This window comes from Sinohyriopsis cumingii, unplaced genomic scaffold (assembly GCF_028554795.1).
Source record: "Sinohyriopsis cumingii isolate HCF-2022 unplaced genomic scaffold, ASM2855479v2 utg001176l, whole genome shotgun sequence".
Classification (NCBI taxonomy): domain Eukaryota; kingdom Metazoa; phylum Mollusca; class Bivalvia; order Unionida; family Unionidae; genus Sinohyriopsis; species Sinohyriopsis cumingii.
The window spans coordinates 3,298,500-3,324,223 of NW_028315968.1; the positions used below are offsets into that span (position 1 = coordinate 3,298,500).

General features: G+C 42.0%; 1 protein-coding gene across 2 annotated transcripts in view; it reads right to left on the reverse strand.

The window, feature by feature from the left end:
• Positions 1-5,727: 5,727 nt before the first annotated feature.
• Positions 5,728-25,724, reverse strand: part of LOC149772784 (sodium- and chloride-dependent neutral and basic amino acid transporter B(0+)-like) — a 122,139-nt gene continuing 102,142 nt past the window's right edge. For both annotated transcript variants that reach the window (XM_089947348.1, XM_089947347.1), the window contains exons 14-15: positions 9,165-9,335; positions 5,728-8,535 (exon numbers count right to left, since the gene is read on the reverse strand). In XM_089947348.1, coding sequence (XP_089803474.1) covers positions 8,404-8,535; positions 9,165-9,335 — 303 coding nt within the window. In that variant the 3' untranslated portion in view covers positions 5,728-8,403. The remainder of the gene's footprint in view (positions 8,536-9,164; positions 9,336-25,724) is intronic.

The window sequence follows — 25,724 nt, forward strand, 5'->3', positions numbered from 1 at the left end:
GATTCTAGTACTTATCACAGTTATTTCAAATACAGCGGTGGATTATGGGATTCGGCTCGTATGGGAAATAAATATATCAACAGAATTATAATATTTGATGAAATTTGCACAGTAAATTTAGTTGTATTAAAATCGTTCCTGATCTGGCTGGAGGAGAAAAATACCGCCGTGATAATGTGCGGAGATCATGGCCAGCCAGATCCGATTGATGGTGAATCTCCTCACGAATGGCTCAGGAATTTCGTTGACTATTATGAGGAAATCGACGCCGATTATAGATCCGATGATATTTTACTGACCGAATTTAAGAAAATAATTCGATTACAACCGAATAAAATTCAATGCGATGTGATGAGAAGAATAATCGACGAGACTCCGATGGATATTTTTCTAAATTTGTGGCGTCCCGATCATCTGATTGTTGCTAGCAGAAAAATTGTTCGCGATGTTATTCAGGAAATGTTATTCAAGCTTCATTGTGAGAAATTTCCAACATTGCAGGTGCCGTTGTGTTACAGGCCCGCTGATACCAGAAAACAAAATATCAGTGTTACTTTACCCTGCGGAGAGGAAAAGATCTTGGTACTGAACGATATTATTCTTGTTGATATTAATCTTGTTAATGACGCGATAAATGCAGAAAGATCGCCATGGAAATTAGGATATGCAACAACGATACACTCGTCGCAGGGATTAACCGTAGATGGCCAAGTTTGGATTGTCGATGATAGAATTTCCTGGTCAAATTTAGTGTATTTAGCCGTGTCTCGAGTAAGAAAATTATCTCAGTTAGGTAGAATTCGGTTTCACATTAATGACGCCGGCGGTAGTTGAGTATCTTTCGGTATTATTTGTAATTCCTCCTTGGTAAATCCGCGTTGTGGCGCTAGCGAATCTAGGAAATAAATTGCTGGTCTTCCCGATGATCTTGTTACGGCTGATATTTTATGTGTTGTTACGCTCCAGGTTGGATCGGTTGCTCTTTTTCTTCCTCCTTCAGCCTCGCCTTCTTTATATAAATACCTGACCGTGACGCTACCTAGCACAGGCGGAATTGTGGAATCTCGCTTTAGGGGTATATTTGGTTTTGTAATTGCAATTGCAGGTTTCATTGCTATTGTTCTCGTTGTCTCGTTATTTAGTGCGTTAATCACGTGAGGTAATCTTGTTACCCAATCATGAGATCGATTATCTTGAATAAATTCACGCGCGTACTGGTATCCGAATAATCTTTCCGCGAGAGTTTTATTGAATCTTTCGACGATAGCCTGATTGTGATGAACACCTACAATACCGCGACGGATTTTAACATTATTCTTTTTCATCAATGAAGTAACCGCGCCGAGAAATTCTCGACCTGGATCAACCTGGAGAAGCTTCGGCCATGTTAATGGAGATCGTGAATAAATTTCGCTAAACGCCTTAGCAATCTCTGTTGCTGTTTTATTCGATAACGGTTCCGCTTCCTTGTATCTGCTAGCAATATCAACAACCGTCAACACATACTTGTATGTGACTCCGTCAACGGTATCATGAGGAAGAAACATTAAATCAGCCTGATGAACTTCATTAGGGACGCTGACAGAGAAACTCGCGTACGGTATTTTCTTAGGTGGAGGAAGATAAATTTGCCAGACTGCCTGTTTCGATAGCCACGATTTAGCAACGGACTGTTTTACTTTTGCTGCCTTGGCGAGTTTGGCTATTGCTGATTTTCCTCGCCAGAATCCTCTCGGAGAATAATATATTTGCTCCATTATTATTTACCAGCGCCGAGTACTAATTTACCTTTCATTGCGCCTTTTATCAACCAAGTTGCCAATTTTTCTTTGAAACTTTTGTCAGGAATCGCGTCTATTGCATGAATTAGCCTAATATCAGCGAGATGTCTTTGTTGTAAATCCCCGCTACGATACGCAAGATCGTGATAGTAACACGCGTTATCGATAGCGTTTACTGGATCTTCGCCGGGATTTGGTTGATTATTATCGTTGAGTCTTATATCGAGCCTTGTTCCGGGTCCACAGTAATTGTATCCTGGCAGATGCTTTTCTCCGGGATATTTCGCCCAGGGTGTTCCGGGTAGATTTGACAAGGAGGCGGCAATGTCTCCTCCGGTTCTTCTATTTTTTTTTTACAAATTTAAACTTGCGTGTCTTACAAACTTCGCATTCTCCTGCAATTGCGTTCCTGTTATTGCGTGTGACGATTTCGGTTGGATTTATCGTAGCTGTGCGCGTGCGACACTTAACACAATATAGATCCATAATATTCTAGTAACATGAATGTAATTGATTTTTTGGCCACGAAGAAACGTGAGCAGGTGAAACACAACGCGGCGTTACCAAATTCGATAAGGATGATAATTATTGGCCCGTCCGGTTCTGGAAAGACGCAGTTGTTGCTAAATTTGATAATGCGATGGCTAAAATGGGATAAGTTGTATTTGGTTGCACCGTCCGTTGATGATCAGCGTTGTTATCAAGTACTAAAGGAATTCAGCGACAATACCGACGAAGGCAGGATCGAATTCATCACAGACATCAATGAAACTCCATCAGTGGAAAATTTAGATGGCGGCGTTAATAATCTTGTTGTTTTCGATGATGTTATGCTGGATAAGCAAACTAATCCGGCTAGGATATTCTCGCGTGGCCGACACAAGAACACCGATGTGATTTACGTGACGCAGCGATATACGCAAATTCCAAAGGTAATTAGGGACAATTGTAATATCTTATCGGTGTTCAATGGCGTCGATACTCACACGCTAAGAAATATTCATCAGACTTGGTGCAACGGCGATATGGACATAAACAAATTCAAAAATTTCTTCAGCCGCGTCCAGGCAACACCGCACGGTTTTATCACGATTAATCTTCATGATCCGCTTAGTAGATATCGAATCGGTCTCGATAAAATTTATTCATAAATTTGCAGCCAAACTTTGCAAACTTCGTCGACACCAGAATAAATTTCCCCCCCCCCCAAAATACTTGTTTGGAATCATTGAATTTGTACACAAAAAATTGCAGTCGGGAGTGAATTTACGCAAATTAATTCTCGCAGGAAGGCTTATTTTTGAAATCTGAGGCTTCTACGGAGAAAGTTCGCGTAGGAAGCTTTATTTGGTCTGGAACGTCTGGTCTGTACAACTTCCCTGCTGCTACAACAATGTTATCTCGGTTGATATGGTCGCGAGTTATCCGGGAAGTTTTCTTGGCTACGAAGAGTGTTCTGGACATTTTCAAAGATTTGAACACCCCACACACATGAACGATTTTCAGCATGTGTGGAGACCAAATGATTTGATAGTGGCAAATGGAAAGATAGTTCTTGATACACTTCAACAGCGGTTATTTCAGTTGTATAAAGAAAAAATTCAGATCTACGTGTACCATTGTGTTATAAACCAGCTGATACATGACGACAGAATATCGACGTTGATATACCAGGACAGACTGAGAAACATAATCTCGTATTAAACGATGTTGTCGTAGTTGATGCTAATGTTATTGATGATGCGCTGCACACGAACAAGACTCCATGGACGCTGGGATACACAATGACAATACATTCATCTCAGGGATTAACTATTTCTGATACAGATGTTAGGATCATCGATGATCGTATCGAATGGTCGACCTTAGTTTATCTCGCAGTGTCTCGAGTCAGAAGATTATCTCAACTGCGGATAATTGTCATAGACGCTTCAGAAACCATCAGTGATGTTATTGACAGCGATATAGTAAGAACAAAAATTAACTGGTTATAAACAATGTGACCAAAAGACAAGAAGGACTTTGATCTAGATGTTGAATTTATCATGACGTTAAAACAACAGCAGAATGAAAATTGTCCTAGCTGTAATGCAGTAATGTTGTGGCAGTACTCGAGTAATAGTCCAAGATAATTTACCGTAGATAAAAAATATAGTAGTCTTGGCCATGCACGCAAAAATGTGATGCTGACCAGTCTTGGGTGTAATCTGCCTATAGGTGCTAGTTAAGTGATCGCGGTGGTAACTGCGTGTCTTACAGAATTGTAATTGTTCGCGTGTAAATCTACGTTGAGGAGCAGTTGAATCTAATCTGTAGATTGCGGGTTTACCCGTGGATCTTACCACGCTAGAAATTGTATGCGTTGTAATGCTCTAGATAAAATCAGTTGCTCTTTTTTATCACCTTCAAGTTCACCGGGTTCATATAAATATCCTGCAGTCACATTACATAATACTGGTTGTTTTGAAAACGCATGTCGTTTTACGGGTATATATATTTTTCTGATCGCGCTAATAGGTTTCATGTTAGTTGAACGAGTAATTTCATTATTTACCACACTTGGTAATCTTGCAACCCATTCGCGAGATCTTTTTTCTTGAATTATTTCTTTCAACAATTGCCGGATCACGATGAATTGCGGTATTTCCTCGATGTATTTTTACTTTATGTTGCTTCATCAACGATGATATTGCACCCTGAAATTCTTTGCCAGGATCAACCTGTAATAGTTGTGGCCATCGTAGACCATCGTTTGGTCCAGATCCTTGTTGATAAATTCGTTCAAACGCTGAAGCTACTTCAGTTGGTGTTTTAGTTAGTAACGGCTCTGCTTCTTTATACCTACTTGCAACGTTAACAACAGTTAACGTTTATTTGGATGTTACACGGCGTCTTCCAATTTTAATATTATCATGTGGTAAAAACAAAATATCTGCTTGATGAACTTCATTAGGAACGCTGACATCAAAATGTGCATGCTGAATAATTTTGGGTGTTGTACATAAATTTGCCATATTGCCTGTCATGCTAACCACATTTCAGCAGCAACATGTGTAACATTTGCTGCGTCGGCGAGTAAACTAATCGCTGCTCTATCCCTCCAGTAACCTCTTGGACTATTATAAATCGACTCCATTATAATAATAACCCGTTGATTAATTACCAGCTCCTAAAGTTAGTTTGCCTTTTATTGCAGATCTCACTAACCAATTAGCTAATGATGCTTTGAAAGATTTTTTAAAAATGAAATTTAGCGCATGAATTGATTTACATCTGCTATATGTCGCGGCTGAAGATCTTTACGTTTATAAGCTACATCATGAGCGTGACATGCTTTGTCAATAGCGTTTACTGGCTGCTCACCAATCCTTGGCTGATCTTGGTTATCAAGCCTGATATCAAGTCGAGTAGCAGGACCGCAGTAGTTATATCCTGGAAGGTGTTGTTCTCCTGGGTACGTAGCCCATGGTGTTCCTGGTAACTTTGTTAACTGCGCGGCAATATCTTCTCCCTTTTATTTTAGTATTGCCCGTTGTTTTGTCGACGAAAATAAACTACATGTTTTTGTACCACATAGTTCACACTTACCTGTAACTGCTGATTTGTTATTTGTTGTTGTCATAGTTGTTAGTCCACTTGTGGTGGTACGCGTCCTTCATTTTATACAATATAAATCCATATTATTTATTATATTTCTACATCATGGATGTAATTTATTTCTCAGCGACACGAAAGCAAGATCTGGTAAAGCATCATGTAGCGCTACCAAATTCTGTCCTAATGGTTATAATTGGCCCATCCGGGTCTGGCAAAACCCAACTGTTACTTAATTTAATAATGAAATGGATCAAATGGGATAAATTGTATTTAGTTTCTCCGTCAGTTTATGATCAGAGATGTTACGAAGTACTTAAGGATTTTAATGAAAATGCAAAGTTGCTAAACGAAGACGTTATTGAATTTATTACTGATATTAATGAACCGCCATTCGTAGATGACCTTGATGGATTTATTAATAATTTAGTTGTAATGCAAGACAAACAGTCAAATGCAGCTTGGATATTTTCTCGAGGCAGGCGTAAAAACACTGACGTGATTTATGTTACTCAGCGGTATACGTAAATACCTAAAGTGATCAGAGACAACTGTGATATTTTAGTTGTATTTAACGGAATTGAAACACATACTCTGCGAAATATTCACCAGACTTGGTGTAGCGGTGATATGGATATAATTAAGTTTAGAAATGTATTTAGTTAGGCTCAGTCAACCCCGCGTGGATTTATAATAATAAACTTACATGACCCCCGATCACGATATCGTATAGTTCTTGATAAAATTTTGAATAGCAGCAACGAGGGTGCGACCTCTCCTCGGTTAAGGTAGGTCGTATAGACTTTTTTAACCAGGCCCTTCCAATGGAGCGTTCCTTTTTGAAAGCTTTTTCTTTCAGAATGGAACCTTCCTACGTTAAGGTAAGCCGTATAGACGTCTTTGCTCGGATTTATTGAGGTGGGTTCACCCTCTCTGCTGATACATGTGACATTATTTTGCAGGGTTCAATGAAGAAATTTACAAAAGCAAGCTGATTTTTACAAATGAATTTACATAGAAATACAAAGCATTATTTACTTTATGAAATACAGTGGTACGGCTACCCTTTCTGTACCGCAAAAGGGGCCGTATTAAACGGGTGTCCTTTCCAGAGGGTGGACTATTTTTGTGTCAAGTATGGTTATGGTAAGAAACCTAAAAATTAATTTCAAAGCATTTACTATCTTCATTAATAAGTAGGAGCAATTAATAAAAAGTTATTTTTTTCTTAAGAACTGACTTATTCAAGTTAACATACATTAATAGTTCTTATTCTTAAGCGTGACATGCGAGTAGGATATTGTTATGCGCATAACAAACTATGCAAACACGTCAATTAAATCTTGGTAAATACATTGCTTGGCAATTAATATAATTATCTTTCCATTTAGTCTATTTCCCACTGCTGTATACTATTCTCCTTATATGTTACGATGTTGTATATTTGAGTCTCCCAAACATAAAATGTTTTCGTGAAGAGCTCATGAATTCTCCCCATTGTCGTCAATTCGACTAACTTTACTGCTTCTTCTAAAGTATTAATTCTCCGTTTTTGTGATGACGTGTTCAGTTTTGGTAACGATTTATTCATAATATGCTAAATATTCAATACTGCAGCTTAATTATGCACACGAAACTTTAGTCGAGTCGACGAAATGCCTTGTTTATAATGGAATTGATCCGTTCACTGTCACGTGATTTTTTGGTCTTTGTCTGGTACCCTGTCTTGTTCAAGGTTAATTTGCCTCTGTGGTAATCCTCAAAATCTATATTTAGCGCATGCCGACCATGTTATGGTCTTGGCAATTACGTCCAGTTTTAAAATCTTCAAAGAAACAAAATTGACCGCTTTGTGAAACCCAAAACTCTATCAGAACATTGTTGACCCCATTTCCGGTAAACGTCGGTGTTGATAATACAATATTAACCATAGTGGTACATGTACATTAACCAACACTTGTTTTAGTAACGAAAAACATAATCGGGAACATACAACGGTATGGATAGTCGGATGACTTACCGTACCATATGAATTAAATACCCCTGTGAGCGGTAAGATTTATATGTTTGCATTAATATGCTGGCCGCTGGTCGCGTTAGGGGGATGGCTTTTCCTGCTTCCCTAAGGGTTACATTTGAACACAAACACATCGGTGCCAAGGGATTCTGGTCGTAAAAAGTGTGTGGCCGTTGGTTAGGGGGCAGTTGATGAGGGGGACCACTGTACGCACTAAGCAGTGTGTAAGGGCCAAATGCAGAATTTTCGTTTAGACTGCCAGCCCTCTTATACAGGTTATGTCGTAAACAATTTTCATATGATACTGAAGCAGCATGGATGCCAAGCTTTAGTTCAATGCGCAACACACTTGAACATATTTCAATTATTTCTCTTCTTTGTCCACTTTCATTTGCACAGTAAATACTTTCCTAATTCCACACATCTTATAACAGTTTGCAGTCGTTTTGTTTTAAGAAAAAAACATTGAGTTAAGCTCTCTGTTGGAGTGGATCCAAGTATAACCTCTTTGATATTCAAATAAATGTGTTAGGTTTATAACGGATTGAAAGAGAACCTTAATATATTTGATGCATAAAAGACCATAGTCATTATATTAATTACAGACTGCAGCGGTATGTCAGCATATGTTCACTCAAACTATCTGTATTATCTAACACGGTGTCATGTTACGAACAAAAGAATATCTGGCGGACCAAAGTTCAAAGAATTGTGTTGACCTTAGCCTTGTTAATTTTGAGTGCAATAATATATATGTTGAAACCGTGTTTTCTCTTTTATGCTCACTGTCTCTAAAATAGCATGGCCAATATTTTATAAACGACTGTAGGAACATCTCAATTTATATTCACTCAACCAGTATTTACTATGTAGCACCGTGCGATCTATTGCACCAGGCAACCTGTGAGTCTTCATTTTTATCACATGTAATTAATTAGTGAGATTCTAAACATTGTTAAATGACAAGGATGGTATTCTTAATAACTTCAGTTTTCAGAGTCGATGCTGTTTTCAATTATCGAAAACAACTGCAGGATTATCAAGTCCGTAGTTGACACCATTCGGAATACAATCCATCTGAATATCTTGCGAGCCATCATTCGGTCCCCACTCTGACTTCGGCGTTGTGATCGTTTTCAGCCTCTGTAAATTCAAAGTGCGAAGAATATGTCAGCAGCGTAAATAGCAAAACATGTTCACATTACTTAGATATTTAATTTTAAATTATTCATTAAAAGATATTTGAATTTAGAGTTTAACTTATATGTATTCATAATAAAATGGTTTAATTTGTTTACATGTTTGTGTAACTTGTGCAAATGTCATTTTAATCAATCAGACTTACTGTAATAATCCACAACTCAATTTTGCACACAAAGTTTGGCCAGATATTACCTTCAAATTCGGATTTCAATGGAATTATATATAAAAAAAACTAACAACGAAACCATGTTACAAAAGGCAAACGCGTGTATCTCTTGGTGTATGATAAGTATGCGGTAGTAGTTCTTCCACCGCATGAACAAATCTATATTGGCCTATATGTTAGTACCTTTTCATCATGACAAGAAAACATGCAAATCTTTGCAAATATAATTGTTTTCAAACTGACACAGAATAATGAATAAAATTCTGCATATGTCGTAATATTTATTAGCATACTTGAAAGAAGTGAAAAAATAGAACACAATAAACCAGACTCTGTTCTTTCCTAAGGTGAAACAGATACTCAGAATAGAGATAAAATGCTGAATCAGGACTATTTGTCTTACCTGCAAGAGATTTCCCTTGGCCTGATACAGTTGGTAGAGAAACATGAGTGGAATTGGACATATCACAAAGACAGTAATAAGCCAACCGATCACCTGGGCGAACTCCGGGTAATCCAAGTCTTTATTAATCTTGGGTGGATTATATTTTGCCATACGGTATATAAACAGCAACTGGAGCGAGAAAAACATAAAATAATGGTTGTTGCATACCAATGCCTGAGCTGTTTCCATGTCTAAATTTCTCAGGAAATTCAATATTTATCATCTTTATTCCATGGGTCAGTTATGACGTAGGTTTCAATCAAACTAATTTTGTTTATATTTTTATGGCAATTTTGTAGACGTATAACCTTTGCATATGTTATACGAATTACTTGATTCAAAATGTCAACTTATAGTTTATTCCATATATGGCTGAGAGTTACAAAATATAATACAAAATAAAATGCTTTGCATTATTACTGGAAGCGGAGATTTACTCCTTCCGTTTTTCATTTACCTCTGCACCTGTCTAAACTCCAAGTGTGTCTCAGGACACAGCGAACGACAATCAAGGATCAAACTGCTTCAATCAATTCTAGTTTTATTTTGAATCAGATCCGACAATCCTATATTGTTTAATACGTACATTTAAATAATTTTATTTGCAACAGTGCAGCCTCCAGTATTTTGAACCCAAGTTTCTTCGAGGATGCAGCCGACATTAAAATATGTCATTAATGAAATTTGAATATGTTAAACAACAAGAAATAATTTTTTTTATGAAATGAAACTGCACGTGATATAGAACAATTACTGTTTGATAGAAAATATATGGTATGTTTAGCTATATACCCTTAAGTATCAGCAAACAAAGTTTGTTATTCGTCCTTCGAATCGAAAGACGACTATGACATCTGTAACTGGTTAGGTTTCTGTTAGTCAGCCAGTGGCACTGGCACACTTGATTGGAGATGATACTGGGGTTTGCTTGATCAATGGTGGAAGTGCTGCAGATCCGAAAAGTACGATGCTCATTCTTTAGCACTGCTTCTGCAATTCTCCTCCTTTCAAGGTCCATAGCTCCAGTATGGATGACACTGCGTTATGTTCAGCAATCCTGTGCAAGATCTACCCAAGGCTCAAAGTTATGGTTGAAGTGTTGCAAGGATGAACTGAGGGAATCTTGACGCGTTTATTGTGACCACCCTGAGATTGATTTTCGTTCTTCAAATCGATGTAGATCTTCTTGGGTAGTCGCTCTTCTGATATCCTGGTGACGTGGCCTGCTCGTCTCATTTGTGATTTCATCAGCATAACGCGGATACTTGGAACACCCGCCAGTGTAAGGACCCCAGAGTCTAGGACACTGTGATGTCATCTTATGACCATGTGAAATTGGTTCAGTTTCTTGCACTGGTGTCTGTACACTGTACATGCACATGTCGCATGCATACAGCAGGTTAGCAACACAATAATGTTGTAGATCTTCAGGTTTGATTGAAGACTGATGTTCAATGCTGCACACATTTGCGCGTATTGTAAGCAACGCAACGCTTGTTTTAGCAATTCTGTCGTTGGTTGCATCATCCACGTGAGTAGTGAAGTGGGATACTATACGTACAATGGAAATTAGCATTACAGACCCCCCCCCCCCCCGGGTCAATATACGTACAAGGGGAATTTAACATGGCGAAAAATCGTGGGTCAATATACGTACAAGGGGAATTTAACATGGGAATAAATCGTGGGTCAATATACGTACAAGGGGAATTTAACATGGCGAAAAATCGTGGGTCAATATACGTACAAGGGGAATTTAACATGGGAATAAATCGTGGGTCAATATACGTACAAGGGGAATTTAACATGGGAATAAATCGTGGGTCACTTTACGTACAAGGGGAATTTAACATGGGGAATAGAGTTTGGGCTTGTTTAGGGACAAGGGGAATTGAATATGGGATTTTATTTTTATTTTTTTTAAAAATTTAAAAAAAAGGGGTAGGCAATTGAAAGTCACTCTCTTTTCGAGAAATATGGCTGGCCCTGAAAAGGGCCTTTGGGTTTATGTTAATGTATCCATTAACATAAAGGGCACTGCATTGGACTTCTTCTTGTCCTTAGGCTGCGTCTCACTGTTGGCCCGTAAATCAGCACTCTTTTGAGGCATCCTTGTCTTTCTACGTAGATCCTACGTATCCACAGACTGGTGTTTGTCCTGTGGACAACGGTCCACTTGGATCGGACATACATGAGCATGTCCGTCCTGAACATCATGGAAGACACAAGCGTAGAAGATTGCACATCGGTCCACATCTTGAAGCGACGAGAACAGGTGAATCAATGCAGTGAACTGCGCTTATTTATAGGTAGAGGAAGGATTGAAACGGATTGAGTTCATTCACCAATCCGAACACGCGTTACAAAATTCAGTCAGCCCGCATTCAATCAGAAGAGAGCCGTCTGTGACGTCACGTGGTCTATATAGATTTGCTAGCGCTTGTGTGCAGTCAATCTATGCGACAGTGATTCAACATGACGGAAACTCAGAAAACGATTCATTGGGGTGCACCAGCAGGGGAGACTGCCCAAGGGAACTCGGACTTACTTTCAGAAGAGGTGAATTGGGATTTTGTGGATTTTCTCTCCTCGCAAGAATTTGTTCCGGAACCTTCGTTACCTTCTTCATTACGCAAGTGGAGAATTTTAGACAGAGACAGAAAGAAGAATTGGAGAAATTTATACAACGACAAAAGGAAGCGGAACAAGCTTTTCTCCTACAGCAACAGCAGCAAGAAGAAGAGGTAAGAAAAAAACAACAGCAACAACAGCAAGAAGAAGTAGCAGCAAAGAAACAAGAGGGTGAAAATCAAACGGTCACGGTACTGTTGGACATTTTAGCGGAGTTAAGAAGTCTGAAACAAATGTATCAGACTTCTTTATTACGACCGAAGAGAATACGACCTTCCCGAGCTAAACACGTTAACCCTGTGACTAAGCCTACCGTACCACCCTTAGTGATTTCAACCCAATCATTATCATCATCATCATCAACGTTACGCAGTCCAGAAGTAGGCCTTGGCCGTGGCAAAGGCTTAAGGCAGTTAAAGTTGATTGCTTAAACTCACCCCTTCACCATGAAGAAAAAAGGCCCTTTTCAGGGCCACCCACATTTCTCGAAAAGAAATACAATTTCAATTTGCCAATAACTCAAAAAAAAAAAAAAAAAAAAAACCATTTTACCCCGTATAGTACGTGTCTGTGTATGAGTGCGTGAGTGTACGTTCTTATTTTAAAATCACAACTCAAAGACACTTACCTTATATCATTAATTTATTCTTTTATCCATTGTTACAATCCAATTCACAATTCACACCACAACACTTTAATAAAAAGTTCATTGACTTCTTCTGTCTCCTTCTTTAGTCTCTCTGGTTTTTAAATTTCTTCACCGTCACACTCTTTTCCTCTTCTTCCTCCTCACTTTCTTCCCTTCTTCTTTTCTTCTCCTGTTTCTTTTTCTTCACCTGTCTGCTTTCTTCCTCTGAAAAATCCCTCTCTTCTTCCGAAGAATCCCTCTCTTCTTCTGAAGAATTCCTCTTTTCTTCTGACTCCTCTTGTTTCTTTTTTGGGCAATCTGGAGACCAATGTCCTTTTCCTTTGCAGTAATAACAGGTATCTTGACTTTTGTCTTTTTTAGTCCCTGTTTTTGTTCCTTTTTGACGGTCTGGAGACTCTGAAGACCAATGCCCTTTCTTCTGACAGATATAGCAAGTATCTTGACTTTTATCTCTAAAGGAAGGAGAGTAGTCCGTAGGCTGGTCTGAAGAGAATTTTCTAATGACCCCTCGCAAAGCTCTGACGAAACGTTCGATTTGGTTAGTCTCTTCCATCGTTGTGCTCTGCTTGAGAGTGAAATGAATAGTGAAACGAAAAGACACACACCCTTTTATATACGCTTGTCTGCCATGACTATAAATTAGTCCATGGTGTTTAAACTTGAGTCATTTGACGTTTTGCACTCAAGATGAAACGATCCTATTCATTCGAGAAGAAAGAAGAAGAAGAAAGTAAGAGGCAGAAACGTGATCTATCGCCTCGTACCAGGGCTGAAATCTTGGCACAAATTCATGCCAGTGATTTTGAAGAGGACATGAGTGAACCAGAATTTGAAACCTCTAAACCAAGTTCACCACCCTTAGTCAACCCTGAAAAATACTATTCCATTCGAGAGACGGAAAAGCGCTCCTCTAGAAAATTTAGAACCACGGCTTACACCTACACGGTGAAGTTTAAAGATTTCAAGGCTGAAGTGCCGTTAGAGAAAGCAGAAGTGTTTATCACTGGGGTGTGGGATTCTCTGCTCACTGCACTCAAGCGACAATGTCAACCCAAAGAAGACGATCGCTTGAGACTTTCCATACAACACGACGGTTTGAAATCCCCTGTTTGGATCGAGTTTAGCACCCCTGCAGAATTGACCGCTTCCAAAGTCATGGACAAGATTCAACACGTGCAACAATCTAATGACCAGTTTGACATCACCGATGGAAAAGCCACATTGGACATGACCCACGTCTCTCCTCCTCAAGGGACCGGACGCAAAAAGATGTTATTGGTGAACGAGTTTCGCAGCATTAAGCGTAGCCTTGTCCAAATTCACAATCCTCATGACCAGATGTGTTTAGTCCGTGCCATCGTGGTGGGACGAACCTATGCCAACAAGAACGACACGGTAGAATGGAAAAGAACCTGGAACACTATTCAACGATCCGATCGAGCCAAACAACGAAACGAAGCAGAACTCCTGTTGCAACAAGCTGGCCTGTCCAAAGACACACCCTGTGGCATTCCTGATATGCAAAAATTGCAAGATGTCCTAGCTCCACGCTACACCTTGAAAGTGCACCCTCAAGAAATGCGCGGGTCTCTGTTGTTTCGAGGCCAAGATTTTAAGGACGGAAAATACATTCATGTTTATTATCACGATGACCATTTCGATACCATTACCACCATCACCGGATTCCTGGGATACGGTTATTATTGTGAGAAATGTGATTATGGTTTTAACAATCGAGAGCAACACAAGCATTGTGGAATGAAATGTCCAGGATGTTTGGCCTCTCCATCCTGTCTTAGCGAAGAACCAGTGCCTTGTTCAACTTGTCTGCGCACGTTTGTCAGCCCTACCTGTTACCAACAACATTTGAAAACACAAGGTTCACAGAAGAAATGTGCTTGTCAACTGCTGAGATTGTGCCCTACGTGTGGACAAGGCATATGTACCAATAATGCCAAGGCACACGTATGTCGAGGAAAGAAAAAATGTCACATTTGTCACCACATCGTGGACTTGGAACACCAATGCTACGTGCAAAAATACCAACCCCCACTAGAGAAAGAGGACGGTCACAAGAAGAAAGGCAATTTCATCTTTTTCGATTTCGAATGCATGCAAGAGACCGGCATTCATATCCCTAATTTCTGCGTGGCTCATCGAGCGTGCGAGAAGTGCATTCAAGAACCTATCTTCAGTCATTGCCCTCACTGCAGCAAGATTCCTGGAGGGCGTGAAAAAATCTTTCGGGGACCGAACACGTTAGCCGATTTTGCCCAATGGGTCTTAGACCCCATCGACAAGATGTGGAGCCAAGAGGACATCGAACGTTACGGAGATTGTCATCGTCATGCCACAGTGATGGCTCACAATTTCTCCGGATAGGATGGACAGTTTCTTCTCAGATACTATACGGAACAAGGCACCGAGCGTCCTAAAGTGACTTTGAACGGAGCCAAAATCATTTTCATGCAAGTGGGACAAGTACAGTTTAAAGATTCGATGAGCTATTTGGCCATGCCTTTGAGCCGAATGCCTTAAACGTTTGGAATGACAGAAATGGCTAAAGGGTACTTTCCACACTTTTTCAATACGGAAGCCAATCAACACGCCGTTCTACCCCATTTACCTGAGGCTCACTATTACGACCCCGACAACATGCCTACCGAACAACGAGAAGCTTTCTACGCTTGGTACCAGGCTCACGCCTCGGACCCTTTCGACTTTCAGGAAGAAATCCTAAAGTATTGTCGTTCCGACGTGGACATTTTACGGCGTTGCTGTGGAAAATTTCGAGAACTGTCCATGGAACACGGAGGGGTCGATCCTTTGAAAGAAGCTTGCACCATTGCCAAAGCGTGTTCCTTAGTGTATCGACAACGATTCATGCCTGAAAACACCGTGGCTGTCATCAGCCCTCAAACGACCCACTTTGTCAAGCGTCAATACTCGGTCAAAGCCCTACGTTGGTTACATTACTTGTGCGACAAGGAAGACAAGTGGATTCAGCATGCCCGCAACGGAGGGGGTGAAAAGACCATCGGAACTTATTCGGTCGATGGCTGGGACTTAGAAAACCCCAAGATCGTGTACGAGTTTAACGGTTGCTTATTTCACGGATGTCCCGTCTGTTACCCTGACCGTGGCACTAAAAATCAGTTTTTACAACGAACCATGGAAGACTTGTACCAGGACACTTGTCAGCGACGCCTAAAGTTAGAACAGCAAGAATACCAAGTGGTGGAAATGTGGGAACACGAGTACGATCACCGTATGAAAACCGATCCCGAGTTTAAACGCCTCGTGGAAAGTTACCAGTTGATGGGCCCGCTGAACCCGAAGGATAGTTTGTACGGAGGAAGGACCAATGCCACCTGTTTGCTGTACCAAGCCGACGAAGAGAAAGGAGAAGAAATCAAATACTTGGACGTGTGTTCGCTGTATCCCTACGTGTGCAAATATTGTCGCTTTCCTGCAGGGCACCCGCAATTGTTGACGGAACACATCGACCTGAAAAACATTCGACAATACGAAGGCTTGATCAAGTGTAAAGTTTTGCCTCCCACGAACCTATACCATCCCGTCTTACCTCACCATTGTCAAGGCAAACTGATGTTTCCCTTGTGCCGTACTTGTGCCGAAACGTGCAACCAAGATCAGCCTTGCCATTACAGCCAGGAAGAACGTGCCTTGACGGGAACCTGGGTCAGCGTAGAATTGTTCAAAGCTCTGGACATGGGATACCAAGTGTTAGAAGTGTACGAAATTTGCCACTTTCCTAAGACACAACAATACCACAAGGGTGATCCCAGTCAGAAAGGCATTTTCGCCGACTACGTGGATGCCTTTTTGAAACTGAAGCAAGAAGCCAGCGACTATCCGTCCTGGTGTCACACTCCCGAAGACCACAATTCAAAGAGAAATACTATGAACAAGAAGGCATCACTTTAGACCACATCGAGAAAAACGAAGGCAGGCGATCGTTTGCCAAAGTGATGTTAAATTGCTTGTGGAGTAAAATGGCACAACGACCGTGTTTACCCAAGACGGAATATTTGACAGAACCTTCCCGCTACTTCCAGATGATTCACGACAAAACCAAATACATGAAACACGTGGACGTCGTTCGAGAGGATTTGATCTTGGTCAATTACGAAGAAGATCTGGACTTTGTACAAGACGACCCTTTTGGAAATGTCATCATTGCGGCTTACGTGACAGCCCATGCTCGCTTAAAATTGTACGAAGCTTTAGAACTGTTAGGGGAACGCGTCTTGTACTTTGACACGGACAGTTGCATTTACATCCATCACCCGAGTCAACAGCACCCTGACATCGAAGGAGACCGTTTAGGAGCCTGGACAGACGAGCATCCCGACGACAAGATTCTAAGTTTCGTCAGTGGCGGTCCCAAAAATTACGGCTACGAATACCGGGACAAACAAGGAGAAGTGCACACGACGTGCAAAGTGAAAGGACTGACTCTGAATTATCGTACCAGTCGAGTGGTCAACTTTGGGGTATTGAAAGAAGCCTTGCAATCCGGAGAGGATGGAAACTTTAAAGTGACCACCTATCAACCGAACAAGATTGTACCTTTACCCACTCATCACATCGTCAGTCGGTCCTTGGAAAAAGTCTATCAAATCGTGTACCAGAAGCGAGTTCGACTTCCCAATCATTTCACCTTATCGTATGGACACGTTGGTATAAAACATTGGTTGTAAGCGGATAGCCACCCACCAGAAAGATGACTTCGCCACAGCAAGAATCGAGTGAGAAACCCGATGAGAACTCCAAGTTCAAACCCTACCATTTTCCAGTCTTCTTACCTGACTATTGTGATTGTGCCCGTCGATTGGACACGTTTCAGAAATGGCCTACGGATAGGGAAGGATTACCTTCTTCGCATGTTTTAGCTAGAACAGGATTTGTCTACTTGGGACCTGAGTCAGGATTGGGATACGAGGTACAGTGTTTCGCTTGCGGACTGAAGTTACGAATGGATCTATGTATCTATAAAGATTCAGCTATTCTGGAACATACTCGATGGTGTCCGCACTGCCCTTACCTTTCTATGGCCTTTCCACCCATCACACTACGGTACAATGTTGACGGTACCTTAGAGACGGTACCTTCCAGAACAAGACATAAAAAACGTATAAAAGGAAAGATGTACAAGCTGGAGACTGCATTGCGACTAGTATAAAAAGGGGGCTATGGTCAAGATCGATAGTTCATTGTGACTACCAAGACCGAGCGAACAAGATGAATACTTTCAGAGAAACACAGAACAAGTTGTTTAGAAAGGCACAATTCAAGTGTGAGGCTTCGGAAGTGGAATGCGATTGTGAGCCTTGCGATGGGTACGATGATGTACGTTGTGACCTGAGCGATGCCGTAAAGCATCATGGGAACTTTAGTGTCACTGCCCCTATCATGGAAAGGGACGCTGTGCGTATCAAACCTGAGGGATGCGAAAGTGATGCCGCTCGTCCTCTTGGACATTTTACTGGGTTTAAAGGGGAATGTTCACCTTCACGTCTACCCTCCTACGGATGTCATCCAGCCCTGAGCAAACTCCTGTTCATGTCACCCAACCCTCATCGAAACGAACCTGTGAAAGACGAATATTCGTTTCCTGTGCGTTTGTCGGAATACTGCGACTTTGAAAATCGTCTTCAATCGTTCAAAGGAAAATGGCCTAAGTATCTGGGAGGACCGACCCCCGAAGAATTAGCCAGAGCCGGATTTTTCTACTTGGGCGAAGGAGATAAAGTCAAGTGCTTCAGTTGTGGTGTGTCACTTCACCACTGGGAACCGCAAGATTCGGCCTACGTAGAACATGCTCGATGGTCTCCGAATTCTCATTACTTACCCTTAGTAGGACCGAGACATTGAAGTAACTTACCATGTCGTTGACGAAGAAGAAACCAGATTGGTTAGGAGTCAAATGTTGGACATCACCGAGACCAGTATTTAAACTTCATTTCAAAAACGATATTGAATCATTACCTAAAGAACTGCAAGAGAAGATTTACAAAGAAGTTTCCCAGGGGTTTGCCAGAGTGAAATCTCAATGGGTCACTGTAGAACTTTTGTGTCGAGAAATTCATAAGAGGAAAGTGAAAAAAGTCAACCAGTGTGTTAGATTTCTTTGGGTCAAGGGTGCATTCATCCTATTATATCTCTTTAGACCGTTTACATCAAAAGAGTTCAGTGACATTCTTGGACGTTACCCTGAATGGCAGTGGTCAGAAATTACTCACTATGTGGATTACTTTTGCTCTCTATGAGAAGATTGTGAATTGTACGGACTGACTTATTCATGAATACTTTACAAGAGAACATTCGTGCTTTGCCTGTGGAATTGAGAGAAAGGATTTACCGAGAGCTGGTCAAAATACAAGTGAAACGTAAAGAACAATTGCATCCGTTACGTCACCAGATCTTTAACCACTGGTACCTGAATGGTATAAGAGAACTGATTCGTCAGAAATTGTTTCAATGGTCAGACATTGTTCAAAACTTTGAGGTCACCAATGATGTACATGTTCATAATTTTGGTTACTTCGACATTCACTTACTGCAACGTATTGAGGAAGACGAGTTAAAGGATTACCAACATTTGTTACGTGGAATCTGCTTAGCGGAAGACGAAACTTCTAAACGAACTCTGACGTTTCGGTTACAGTATGTAACATTTAAATTCCCTACTGGAGAACGAAGATCTCTGGCTAGAAAGTACGTGTATTGCATTCGAAAAAAAGAGAATATAAAAACAGGCTGCTATGCCACGACTTATGTCACATGTCACTGAACAGATTCCGTGGAAGGAACTCAATGACCATATTCAAACCGTGGATCATTACCATCGATTATTACAAGAACTGTATCCATTCAATTTGGGGCGACAAGTGGTGTGTGTCTTCGTGACTTGTTTCCTGGGATTTCGTTTACCAGCCGATTCTTTGTGGACTCTTTACGATCAGTACTTACCACCTCAATGGCCTTAAATGGTCACGAAAACTCCTTTTGCTCAAAGCCTTGCGGTTTCATCTGGATACTTCTCGACCTCAACAGGAAAAAAAGATTCGTCAACTTTTAGCTACCCAAGACGTGTATGACGATGTGTGTGTAGCTTGCGACTTACATCCCCATTGGACAGATGTCCGTGCCTGGAAAGAATGGGATTTTGAGGCTTGGACCCAAGAATTGGCCCAGTATGCACGAGAGTTGTTCAAGGAAAAAAGTTACTTTTCAACCCGTGTTAGTGACGGTGCCAGAAGAACCTGTCACCCAGGACGGGACTGTCGGGGACAGGCCTGAAAGACCCTTTCGGGAGGACACTTGTGTGACCTTACCCCCTACTATAGAACTGGTTAGAACATTACCCAAAACATGTTGTTGTACAGACACTTGTTTTTATTCCACGTTAATGGTTATCATGAGCCTTTTATTCTTGTACTTAAGCCTTTGGCTTTTATGTATTTTTGTCTTTCGTATTCATGTTTGAAAAAAACATTCAATAAACGTGTTCTGAAAAAGTATATAAACTCTTGTCTTGTTTGTTTTCGTGTCACAAGTGACATTTCTCACACTATGGCTACCTCTGCTGTCTCTGCTCCCTCTTCCTCTACTGTCAAAGTCATCGACGAACACTTAGATCGTGCCAGTTGGGAGGCTTTGTATCTTCGCCATCCCTTTAACATGCTCATTGATGGACCTAGCGGTTCTGGCAAAACCGAATTCGTCAAAGGTTTGATCGAACATAAACATCATTTGATCGATCGACCACCTCAACGGATCGTGTGGTGTTACAAAGAGTGGCAATCGGCGTACAGCCTCTTGCGAGAAAGTCAAGGCGATTCCATCATGTTTGTGGAAGGCATTCCTAAAGAAGACGACGGCATCGTCTCTGACTCCCGTCAAACCCATTTGGTCATTTTCGACGACATGTTAGGAGAAGACGAAGAAGAAATTAAACTGTGGTTCACGCGCAAAGGGCATCACCGTAATGCCAGTGTCGTTTACATCACCCAAAATTTGTTTCAACAAAGTAAAGCCCATCGCACCATCAGTCTCAATGCGCATTACGTGGTCTTGTTTAAAAGCACTCGAGATAAATCGCAAGTGCAAGTCTTAGCCAAACAGTTAGGAACGCCTTGGCTGACTCAGGCGTACGACGATGCCATTCAAACTCCACACGCCTATTTACTCGTCGATTTGAAACCTACGACCCCCGAGGATTTGCGATTTCGTACCCACTTGTTGCACCACTGGTGCCAAGACGGAGGGCCTGTCCTGTACACGTCTCCGTCCTCGACTTCATTTCACTCCACATAAAAAATCTATAAAAACCTCAGACCCTTTTTCGTCTGTCTCACACAGTGTGAACATGACGTCCCTTCAGTCGCATCTTCCCGTCAAATTGATTCGTACCTTGTATGGCATCAGTCGAGAAAAAAATCCACAAACACGAGCTCGTGTCTTAGAAGCTACTCTCAAAGAAGTCTTACGATGGTTCACGGTGACGGCACGTCAATTACTCCAAGGAATCATACAGATTCCTCATCAAACCAAACGCTTTTTTGATCGAAACAAAGTCGCTTTGGTTCAACTGGCCGATCCCCGCATCGACACTCAAACCAAAAAACAAATCATTTTGAAACCTGGAGGGAGCGGTACTCTAGGAGGGGTCATCATTCGCTCTCTCTTAAGATGGGATCCTAATGCCCCCAAAGTTATACCCAAGAAAAAAGTCCAACGAAGCCCCAAGAAGAAAAAGAAAAAGACCAGGTCCCCACGAAGAACTTCTCCACTGGGAGGACCCTCCTCTGACCAGACACCACCCCGGAAAAAGAAAAGAAGCCCCCAGAAAAAGAAACAGAGAAAAAGTCCCCAGAAAAAGAAAAGCCCACAGAAGAAAACTAGTCGCAAGAGAGGCACTTCGGCCAGGACGCAACCTTACACTCGCAAACCACGACCTGCCACGGCAGTGACTGCGTCTCCGGCATCCTCACGTTCATCCACTTCTCCGTTGATGACACCAAGAACTGAAGAGTACTTGGAGACGTTGATTACACCAAGAACTTCTCCGGTGATGACTCCAAAAAGAACTTCCCCAGTGGCAGGACCCTCCAATTTAGTGGCAGTGGCTGCTGCTCACAAAGTACCTTCTCCCAAAATCAAAGTCCAAGAAAGATCGGGCATGTTACAAAGTTTACTGGATTTGTCCAAGCAAGAACTGGCTCGATTTAGTCCGTTGCGTACCCCTGCACGACGTGTCATGCTTGTCCTCAAACTAATACGACGTAAAGACAATCAGTGGCGACGCGTTCCAGTATAAAAAAGGCCTGTGACCAAGTCGGGGGTATCAGTGTTTTTTGGTACTCCTGAAGACTCAAAGATGTCACCCTCCAGAAAACCCCAAGGAAAGAAAAGGAAAGGACTACCACCACGTTTAGTCAAACATGGGGACATGTTATCCATCCTGTCCAAAGCTTCTCCACCTCTACGAAAAAAACTCATTCAATCGGCCTCCAAAGAGGTCATCAATACCGTGTGCGAATGTTGTTTGAACGTCTTGAAAGGCACGATCCCTTTGTCCAAACACCAGAAACAATGCTTAAGCAAACATCGTCACGCTCTTCGCCAAATGGTTCAAAAGAAAATTCGCATTCGTCAAAAGAAGAAGATGTTGGTCCAACGTGGAGGCATTTTGCCTCTCTTGTTAGGCCCCATACTGAAAGGAGTCTTGGGAACCATGTTGGGAGGACTTGTGGGAGCAAGATAAAAAGGCCCTCGGAAGTCCCAAGATCTCAGAATCGACCCCTGACAACTCCATGGAAGGACGAGAACTAGCTTTAGTACCTTACAAACGATGGATGGAATACCATCAGTGGCAAGAACAACGCACCCCGCATTTACCTCCCAATCCCAATTTGAGCGAGATGTCCCAGTTACAACACGAATTGTAGTCTTTGATGGATCGCCAAGATTTGTCCGAAACAGAAAAATCGCAAAAGTACGGTCAACTCTTGCAACGACTGCAACTCTTTCACCAGAAAGCTTTAGACGAAACAGCTCTACCCACTCTGAAAGATTTTAAGACCTTGATGAAAAGTCCAGCTCCATCATCACTACCACCACCGCTACTACCATCCCCAGGGGTCACCAGAGATACTACCCCACGAAGACCTGAGGAAGAAGAGATGCGAGAAGTGTTTCAAACACCGTCAGCAGCTCCCATTTCGAGTAAGATTGCAGCATCCTTGTTGACCCCGTCCCCCACACCCCAACGAGAAGAAATGAAAGCTTGGGTTAAAAAGATGATGTCCACTCCTCCTTCGACAGAAGTGAAAAAGAAAGAAGGGAAACGAGAAGTGAAAAAAGAAAAGAAAACGAAATCCATTACATTGCCACCTCCACCACCACCACTACCTTCGACTTCTACTCCCGTAGCCCATCGGACACGTAAATCCGTTTCTAAACCACCCTTTCGACCCACCCAAAGTAGCATCAACGAAGAGTGGGTGACATATTAACACACCAAAAAATGGAAAAAGTCTTAGCCAGCATTTACTACGATCCCTCCCATCCTGCAGGTTACGCAGGAGTTCAAAAATTGTATCGTGCTGCCAAAAGTCGACTGAAAAGTCTCCGTTTACCTCAAGTGCAACGATGGTTACAAGAACAAGCTACCTACACTTTACACAAACCCATTCGACGCAAGTTTGCCAGAAGTCGCACCCGAGTGGAAGGCATCGATCATCAATGGCAAGCCGATTTAGCCGATGTCTCTCATTTGGCCAGCTACAATCGTGGCTACAAATATTTGTTTTGTGTCATCGACGTCTTTTCCAAATTTGCCTGGGTCGTACCCTTGACTTCCAAATCCATCAGCGAGTTAGTGCGAGCTCTGCAACGGGTGTTGAAACAAAGCGGTCGTCACCCTCTTCGATGGCAAACGGACAAAGGTACCGAATTTCTGAACCAAGCTTTCCAAAAAGAATTAAAGAAACGTGACATTCATTTTTTTACCACCGAGAATCCCGAAACCAAAGCCAGCATCGTGGAACGTTTTCAACGCACTTTGAAAGAACGCATGTGGAAATATTTTACGCATCACCACACTCTGAAGTACATCGACATCTTACCGCACCTGGTGCAAGCGTACAACCAATCTTACCATCGAAGCATCGGACGTGCCCCGCAAGACGTGACTCCCGACAACGAAGTGTTGGTGTTTGAGCGCCTGTTTGGTACGTCCCCGACGAGGGCTGTCCCCAAGAAAAGTGGAGAGTTGGCCGTAGGAGATTGGGTGCGCATTGGCAAAACCAAATGCACTTTCGACAAAGGTTACTTACCTAACTGGACGACTGAATTGTTTCGCGTCACTGGACGAGTGCATGGCCGTCATCCTACCGTCTATAAATTGGAAGACATGAACGGAGAAGTGCTCAAAGGAACGTTTTATTTGCCCGAGTTACAACGTGTCACCAAAAAAGAAGACGACGTGTACGACATCGAAAGCAGAACCCGTAAAGTGGGCAAACGACGTGTCAAAGAAGTCAAAGTACGTTGGAAAGGATATCCACCCAGTTTTGATTCTTGGATCGACGCTTCGCAAGTCATCGACTATAAAAAGAAGTGTCCATCATGCCCTTTCACACAGCAGACGCAGCTACGTCGACCACTCCTCCTTCACCTAGTTCTTCTGTGCAAGATTTACAAAAACAACCCTTGTGGGTGTGGTGTGGAGAACGTGTGCCTAAAACGCAAATCGTCTTTTTCTGCCAAATCTTCGTGGTGTATTGTGTCATCGGGGCAGCCATTGCCAATTTGAGTTTGCAACAAGGAGACAAACAATTGTGGACCATTTTATTGAGCAGCTGCATCGGTTACCTGCTTCCCAATCCCTCCCTGAAATTCTCCTCGAACGGGAACCACGGGAACCTTGTGTCCAGTGCCAGTGCCAGTCACCACTCCAACAACAATCAGAACCCCATTTTGGGCGGAGACACGCCTCTGACGTCCAGTAACCCCTCGGACAGCCACAGAACTCTAGAATTATGAGTCACCAAAACCAATTTTACTTAACCTTACCCAGTGACAGTTCCATGGAGGTGTTTCCCCACAACACGTTGTGCTGTTACACGGCCAAATTACCTCAGGCTATCCACTTAGATCACGAAGCCCATTGGGAAGTGGCTTTAGTAGAAATGATTCACCCGACCCAAGTCCTCAATGTCCTTCCCAATCAAAATTTTTTTAATGTGGAAGTTCATGACGAGCAATTGCAACAGGAGTTGGATAAGAAAGTCATATATGACAAGAAAACCTATAATGACAAAACTCAAAAGTGGACCTACCACTTGTTCATTCTCCCAGGCTATTATTTTAGTGGTCAACATTTGGTCAACACCATAACTGCCAAGTTTAATGGCGTGTATGGGAAAGCTTTGGAGAATGTCGACAAAAGTGTCACCATGGAGTACCACAAAGTAGCTCGTCGCTTCTCAATGAAATTTGAGCGGAGTAAAATCATGTCCATTTTATTTTGTCCTGAATTGTTTGACATGTTGGGCGGAGACATGAACATGAGAATGACCATACTCAATAACAACGAATTACCCATCGTTTACGACAACGAGTCTTTTAGCAAGTTATTTCGTACCCCAGTAGAACTGAACCAAGGACTGAATTTGATGTTCGTGTATTCCGATGTGGTGGAATACAACGTGGTGGGACACACCTTCGTACCGTTACTGCGTGTCATTCCTTTCAAAGTGGATTCTGCCACGAACGCTGACGAGGAAGGTGGAAACACTTACCACGTCCACCGCGAATTTGTCCATCCTCACTATTTGCCTGTCAGCAAGTCTTATTTGGACACGGTCAACATTGCTATAAAAGGAGATTTGGGACAAAATATTCCATTCACCAAAGGAAAAGTCACGGTGAAACTCCATTTTCGAAAACGGTTCTCTCACGACTCGTAAGTAAGTCATGTATCCAGTGTACCGAGGGGTTGCTCGACAGCGAGGACACGGTTTAGGAGATATGTTAAAATCGGCCTTTCGTTCGGTGGCCCCGGTGTTGAAACCGATGGTGACACGCGGATTGCACGCCTTGAAAGATGCGGCACTGACACAAGGCAAAGAATTTCTCCAAAATGTCATCATCGACAAACAAAACCCTAAAGAAGCCTTCATGAGGGCTGGCAAAAATGTCTTGCT